This window comes from Mus pahari, chromosome 14, assembly GCF_900095145.1.
Source record: "Mus pahari chromosome 14, PAHARI_EIJ_v1.1, whole genome shotgun sequence".
Classification (NCBI taxonomy): domain Eukaryota; kingdom Metazoa; phylum Chordata; class Mammalia; order Rodentia; family Muridae; genus Mus; species Mus pahari.
This window is the reverse complement of record NC_034603.1, coordinates 72,134,157-72,142,207: the sequence shown is the minus strand read 5'-3', so window position 1 is coordinate 72,142,207 and position 8,051 is coordinate 72,134,157. Positions and strand designations below refer to the sequence as shown.

At 38.3% G+C, this 8,051-nt stretch overlaps 1 protein-coding gene across 1 annotated transcript in view; it reads right to left on the bottom strand.

Annotated features, from left to right (window-relative positions):
* Window positions 1-8,051, bottom strand: part of Efcab13 (EF-hand calcium binding domain 13) — a 136,909-nt gene that overhangs the window by 89,166 nt on the left and 39,692 nt on the right. The window contains exons 15-17 of the mRNA XM_029546146.1: window positions 7,366-7,437; window positions 3,281-3,331; window positions 1,730-1,873 (exon numbers count right to left, since the gene is read on the bottom strand). Coding sequence (XP_029402006.1) covers window positions 1,730-1,873; window positions 3,281-3,331; window positions 7,366-7,437 — 267 coding nt within the window. The remainder of the gene's footprint in view (window positions 1-1,729; window positions 1,874-3,280; window positions 3,332-7,365; window positions 7,438-8,051) is intronic.

Below are 8,051 nucleotides of genomic sequence, written 5' to 3'. Positions count from 1 at the left end.
TGTGATACACAATGGTGGCTCCTTAGGGGATAAAATTGTACAGTGATTCCTGGGCAATGGCAGAATTGTCAAATATGACTGTAGTTTCAATGTTTCATCTGTTATTAGCATTGTATTATTTGTCATCTTAATGTTGTCTAAAAAGATATAAGTGTAAGCTAGACATAAGTTCTATATGCCTGTGACTCTTTTTCAAATATAGCGTTAAAGCATATTTATAAATTAAATATAGTTAGAGCTATTAAAATCAGGAAAGTCAAGTTATAAACATGAAAGAAACATTCCAAATGATGGCAAAATTGTTATTGACAGCATTAGATTTGGTAGTAAAATGTTTTGGCTACATAAAAAAAAAAAAAAAGGCCTGAGCCTATGCTAACATGGGAGTTAGAGTGTATATCGAGAAAACTGGGATGCATAAAGATTTCTTTCAGCGAGTTGAAAGTTGGAGTTGGAGAGAGAGCCTCAGAAGTTAAGGATGCTTCCTGTTCCTCCAAAGGGCCCAACTTCAGTTCCAAGCACCCACATCCAGTAGTTTAAAACCACACTGACTCCAGCTCCAAAGGATCCTGTGCCCTCTCGTTGGCTACCAGGTACCTGCATACATGTAGCACACATAGAGACATATACATTCACATAAGTAAAAATAAAAATTAAAAATTAAAAAATGAAAGTATATGCACACTTACTTAGTATGAAAGATGCCTAAAACACCCAATAATGCATAAAGTGGGGAGAGAAATTCTCTAGGAATAGGAAAGGCCAATCTGAATCTTATGTTGGTTTGGAGTCTAGATTTAAATCACTTGTATATGGCAAAATCAAAGGTCCAACTTTAGTGCCCAGCACACATGCCCAAAAGCTCCCAGCCTTCTTAACTCCAGCTCTCGTAGATCTAACACCCTCTTCCAGCATCAGACACCTGCATATATGGTCTACACGCTCACAGACACACACACGCACATAGACACAAATTAAAACAAGTCTTAAGACATAACCTTGGAAGGCATGTTCACTGACAGTATAAATAAGGAGGCCTAAATGACCAAATCAGATAAAAACTGACACAGATAAAAAATAATCTAGAGGAGCTAATCAAATCAATAACCAAAGCACATGAGACAGGCACCTCCCAAAAAAAAATAATAATTGCACCCTTAAAGTGCACTTTAGTGTATTTGATTAAAAAAATCAAAAACCAAAGCACATGAGACAGGCACCTCCCAAAAAAATCATTGCACCCTTAAAATGCATTTTAGTTTGTTTGATTAAAAAAATCAAAATGTGGCAAGCACTGTAAAATGGCAGATGATGATGGTTCCCCTCTAAAGAAAGATTCTATATCAAGACGTTTTCTACAATGTGTGGTATTTTCCCATCCAGGCTTATAAGTAATGAATAGTAATAAGTATATATCCTAACCAGATGAGTATGAGCAGTTAGATATAGATTGTAATAAATATGTCAATAAATATGTAAATTAGTAGGATTGGCTCTCACTGAAAGCCACCTAAGCTTCCAATTTTAACCATATAGATAATCATTACATTTATTATATATTAATATATAGTGGTTTTACATATATAAATATTTGTCTATATATTATGTATTAATAATAGGCATGTATATTGTATTTCTATATAATTTTATTTATAAATATCATATTTCCCAGGACTAGGAATAAAATAGAGACACTCTTAAGAAAAATTTTAAAAACTTAATATCTCACCACTGATATCGCAATGTTTAAGAACTTCTTTAAAGTCCTCTTCAGTTATGTTAAGATTCAAATATTTCAAGGCACGCTCCAAGTCAGGTATAGTGATCTTGCCATCTTCAACCTGTGACAAGATGCCAGCAACTTCTTTGATCTCTAAAAAAAAATGAATATGTGCAATATGCTGTTACACAATACATAAAGGGATGGGTGTGGTGGTGCACATCATTAATCCCAGAACTCAGAAATCAGAGGCAGGTGGATCTCCATGAGTCTGAGGCTAGCCTGGGCTAGCCAGAGAGTCCATGGAGAGCCAGAGACACATAATAAAGAACCTGTCTCAAAAACAAAAAATACATGTAAATCATTTGTTCAGAGCCTACTTCAGGCAAACCCATGTGTCAAAAGCTTATCTGAACCAAAACTCTGGCAGAAGTAAAACATTTTCTGTTAGCAATAATGACTTCCTTATTTCAAACAATATTAAAGTTATTTTTTTAAAGTTCATGGCAAACAGATGGTAACAGATATTCTCATTTGTTTTTCACTGCTGTGATAAACACTGGCCAAAGAACTTAGAGAGGGAAGGTTTGCTTCCCCTAATAGCTTAGAGTCATTTATTAAGGAGAGTCAGGCAGCAACCTGAACTCCATTTCATAGAACTGTCTTGCAAGTTTACTAGTCATTAGTGTCCTCCCTTAACTAGGTATTTTTGGTCTACAACCTCTATAGCCAAAATGACAGTTCTATTGATCTGACAGAATTTAAAGTATAAGATGTATTTAAAGCATCAGTGTTTTTATTTTTTTTTTATCTATATCATTTCTCTTTTAACCTCAAAATGAAGTTCTGTGCATTTCATACTCTGAAATTACACAAAGTAGTTCAAGTCTTCCTGAAAGTCATTTGGGGAAAAATGCCATCCACATCATTTCCACCGACAGTCATTCTACAGCTACTGAGAAACGATATTGAAAACCCGATCTCTCTCATCAAAGAGAGAAACAAAGTATATAAATATTTAGGAGTAGGGAGGAAGCACGGAATTTGTGGTGGGACAGGTGAACCAATACAAGTAAAGGAATACAGTTTGAAAGGTAAGTGGCACACAGTAACACTACAGGATTACATCATGAACACTGTGGGAAATGATCTGGAAGTTCCTCAGAAAACTGAAGACATAACAGCTCTGTGACCCTGCTATACCTCTTCTAACACGGATGCCCAAAGACCTCTAAGCCCTACCACAGAGATGCTGGCTCCTTGTGTTTGTTGCTACCATATTCACAACAGCTAAGAAATGGAGCCAGCCTAGATGTCCATGGATAAGGAATGTTAGGTGCTTATATATTGTGGAATTCTATTTGGTTATAAAGAAAAATGGACTCATTTCGCACACAATCAGATTCTAGATTTGGGCAAGAAATATTAGGAATACATCAGCATTTGACAACAGCCACCTAAAAAATTCTCTTGTAGTATGAAATATATAAATACATACATACATACACACATACATACATACACATTCTACATATTTGTATAAACAAAGTTCATACTCACCACTTACTGTTGGTAATATCAGGTTTGAAGATAACAGTTCTTTTTTTAAACCTGAAAATGCACAGTGAAACAGTGAAATGAAGAGCAGAGTTTGACCTTACCTGCTTTGACAGGAAACAAGGGATAATGTAAGCGCTTCTCCTGGTAACATTGGACAAGGATGGCTATCCCCTTCTCAGACAATCGTGTTCCCAGTCTCCATGCTCGTTTCCCAGCTTCCCCTGTGCTCCTTAAACGTGGCAGTTCCTAACATAAAAGGTCCCTCTGCTTTCCTAGCGGCTGTTCAATAAACTGTGTGCTTACTACTCTGAAATTAGTCCCTCTCATCCCCTCCTTCCATTCCTCTTTCTCACTGTGATGGTTTGTATATGTGCCACCAAGGGAGTGGCATATTAGAAGGTTGGAGTACGTGTGTCACTGTGGGTGTGGACTTAAAGACCCTCATCCTAGCTTCCTGGAAGTCAGTATTCTGCTAGCAGCCTTCAGATGAAGATGTAGAACTCTCAGCTCCTCCTGCACCATGCCTGCCTGAATGCTGCCATGTTCCTGCCTTGATGATAATAGACTGAAACTCTGAACCTGTAAGCCAGCCCCAATTTAAATGTTGTCCTTATAAGAATAGCTTTGGTCATGGTGTCTGTTCACAGTAGTGAAGTGGTCATGGTGTCTGTTCACAGCAGTGAAACCCTATGACACCCACCCTCTCCTTTTCTCTCCCTCTCTTGTCTACCTAGCCGCTAAGCCTGGAGCTTTTCTTATGTGCCATTTGCAGTTAGCTCATTTATCCACATCTTTCCTACAGAGATGTAAACTGAGGAAAGATGATAGAAAAGAAGTCATTCTGTTTTTTAAATTTTTATTATTTTATATGGATAGATGTTTGTCTGTGTATATCTGTGACCACACGTGTCCCTGTGGACAGAAGAGCACCTCAGATACCCCGGAACTGGAATTACAGACATTTGTGAGCTGCCATGTGGATGCTGGGAATTGAACCCAGGTCCCTAAGAAGAACAGTCAGTGCTCAAACTATTGAGCCATCCCCCCAACCCCTCTCTACTTGTGTAAATGAGTCTGACTGCAGTTAGGAACATTATAGAATAACTCACAGTTAGCAGGGTATCACTTGAAAAAAAAGGCAGTTAAAACACAGAGGATCATACTTCTACCTTAAATTTTTTTGTCTGGGTATAAAGAATTAACCTTACCAAAAAAAAAAAAAAAAGATACTTCCAAAATGTAGGGTTGGACAATTTTGTAGCTAACTCTTAAAATTTCTGGACCTCAGCACTATTCACATTTTGGTCTAGATGGCTATTTGATTGCAGTGGTGTTGCCATATGCACTGCAGGACAAGGATGCTTAGCCCATGGCTCTTGCCTCCACACTTTAGATGTAGTCCTTCCTCATTGGTACTAGCAATAAAACTGTTGTAGACCTGCCAAACATTCCCTCAGAAAACTGGGGGGTGGAGTTGGGAGAGGCACAAGCCTGTGGCAGTCAGACATTTCTACCCACTAAGCAACATCACTCATGGCCATTCCTTGGTGCAATTTTAACTATACTTTTTGCCAAAATTTTCCATTCAAAGTCAGTAAATATCATTTAAAATACAGTTAAGTGCCATGTAGATGATCAGGTAAACTTTTCGTAAATAGACAAACAGCAGGATTGTTGACAAAAACAGACAATACTTATTCAACAATACTTTACCTAATTCCCTTTTACAAAGAAGGGAAGGAGAAAGAGCAGGAGGGGGGAGAGAGAAAGGGAGAAGAGAAGAGGGGAGTGACCACTGTACTCACTACCGCAGCATGAACATCATCCAACACACACACGCACACAAATGTATTAATGTATAATGACAGCTACATAGAAATAAACACGAGTTTGAAGCCACACAACAACATATAGAAATATTCTAAGATCCAGTTTGCAGTCTAGTTCATGGGCTCACATAGGCATTTAATTTCAGTAATGAAATCTCTTTAGGGTCTGGGGAGATGTCTCAGTGGGAAGAGCACTGGATGCTCTTGCAGAGAACCCAAGTTCAATTCCCGGAACACACCAAGTATCTCTTAACCATATGTAACACCACTTCCAGGAGATCAATACCCTCTTGTGGTCTCTTCAGGTACCAGCCGAGCACATGATGCACACGCATACATGCATACGTAACACTCATATATGTAAAATAAATATATCCTTTAAAAAATTTAATCTCTGTCAATATATAGTCCAAAATCTAATCTATACCAGTGTTCCAATGTGTTCATGCTATTATTTCGGAATTATTAAGAATTAATTGGTAGCTGGTAAAATAGGTTGAAATTCTTGAATAAGCATTTAGAAATGGGGCTAAAGAGATGGCTCAGATGATCTCACAGAGGATCTCAGGTCTATTCTCCTGGGAAGCTCACAACTGCCTATGTCTCCAGGTAGAAGCAGATCCAAAGCCACTGGTCTCCTCCGGCACGTGCATTCACGTGCACATACCCATACACAGAGACAGGCACACACACATAATTAAAAATAATCTTTAGGGAAAAGTAGAAAAGCAGTAATGTTAACCATTAGAACCAAAAGCCCCTAGATAAGTTCCCTTAATTTTAAATATGTAAAGCAAATGTTAATTATAAGCTGCTGGCTGTCAGTTTAATCAACTCACTCACCCTCTAGATCTTCCAGCCCCTCCAGATATCTCTCTTTATCAGGCCAATAACTTCCTTTGACAGAGTCCAACATTTCAATGGCCTTTTTCAATGCTAGAAATACAGAAAATGTGCCAGTGACATACACATACAATATACATACAGCATGCTTCAATATACCATTCAGTTTGTAGATCTAAGTTTTTTTTCTTTTTTTTTAAGCACAGGAAGGTAATCAATAACCTCTTTTAGATCTATATTTCCCAGGATGGCTCTCACTAACCATACATGGCCACAGCAATCCTTCTCTACTCCAATAGTTTTCTTCACGACAGTCATCTTCTATCTACATCTTTTGATCATGATAGCTAAACCCACATTCCATTTTTATTTTGGTTGGGTTGGGTTCAGAGTCTCACTACGTAGCCCAGAACAGGCATACACTTATAATCCTCGATTATGTTTTTAAACTACCTTGTAAAGCCTAGGATTTAGATGGAATATATATCAAAGTATATTGCTTTTTCCATTTAAAAGTTCCCTTCAGCCCCCCAAGCATCCTCTGAACCCAAGATCTTCTCTTTCTGCCCTCCCTCCCTATGTATGTCCCTTGCTTCAGCAAGCTAACTTCACCTATCACACAGACCATTCTAATCACCTTATGCTTCAGAAACATTTGGACTAGGAAGCCTACAGCCAATAATCCCCTATAATTAAGAGAAAGACAGAAAGAGAGAGATGGGGAGAGAGAGAAACAGGCATTAAAACAGAGAGAGAAAGAGTTCCTACATCTAAAATATACATCCATTAAGGCTTCCCTTGTAATTTATTGAAAGAGATAATATATAATTTAAATCTTAAATAACAATAACTATGCTTCATAGATTTTTCCCCTCTACTCATTACCCTATTCCTGCAAGTAATTTGATTTTGATTTTTTTTTAAACCACTATGTACAAGTTTTTAAAACTTAGCTTTTAATGGACAGCCCTCTACTAAAGACCTCATTCTCTAACTCCAATTAACTAAAACAGAAGGAATAAGCATGGGATAGCAGCGAAACCACAACACTGAGAAGTTTGAGATTACCTCCCCAGCAACCATCAGATCAAGGGGAAATCAAGGCACAGCTGGAAATATCTAGCAAACAACAGGGGCTGAGGAGATGGGTCTCAAGCAGTAAATCTGTGTGAACCACCAGGACCCCCCCCTCCCAATGACCCTACTGAATCTTAATCAGTTCCCAAGACCCCACCTCTAAGCGCCACTATCAGGCAAGTTCTCTCTCTTCACACACATTTGAATGAAATTCCAGCATGAGGGGATCAACCATAACAAATACTGTGAAAACTAAGGATTAAGGGCGATGCTTGACCCATTGACTTCTGACTGATGCTGAGTGGCCTTGAAACACTTTTACCAGAAAGCTCTTACCAGTGAAGTTAGAAAACTTCGAAGTGTCCTTCAAAGCTTCCATGCAGTCTTTAACACTCAACATGTTGTCATCTGGAATGAAAAAGAGAGAGGAGAAAGAGAAAGAGAGAGCAGTGAAAAAATTGGATTTTTAGATATCAGAACCTTCAAAAACTAATGGCAAACTAAACATTTTTTAAAATTACATTTTTAAGACACTTTCTGTACAAAGTCCATTTGAATTTGTTGCCAGCCACTGTTTCTCGCCAAAACCTGTATAAGGCTGCAGGCCGGGTTCCTACTGGGCCTGAAATGGAATGAAAGTACCAAAAAAGGCTGAAAATTTGTTTGGCTCAAAGTGGCGAAGTATTTCTACTGAGTTCGAATTCTCAAGCCATTCCTCACTGAGATGAACAAGGCATCTGTGAGCAGAAAGATTTTAACAAGGCTGCTCCCCACAAAACTTAGGCTTATTTCTTGGAAGTATTCTTTTAACAGCAAAAAAGTAGATCTTTAAGGAAAAGCTCCTGTTCAAAGGTAATATTTTCAGAAACATAACCAAACATCTCTAAACATGAATACCCTTGTTGTAGATCATTCTATGAAGAAGGAGAGAAAAAAGAGGAGGAGGAAGAGGAGGAGGAAGAGGTGGGAAAGGGAGGGGAGGTGGAGAGGGGGTGGAGGAGGAAGAGGAGGAAGAGGAGGAG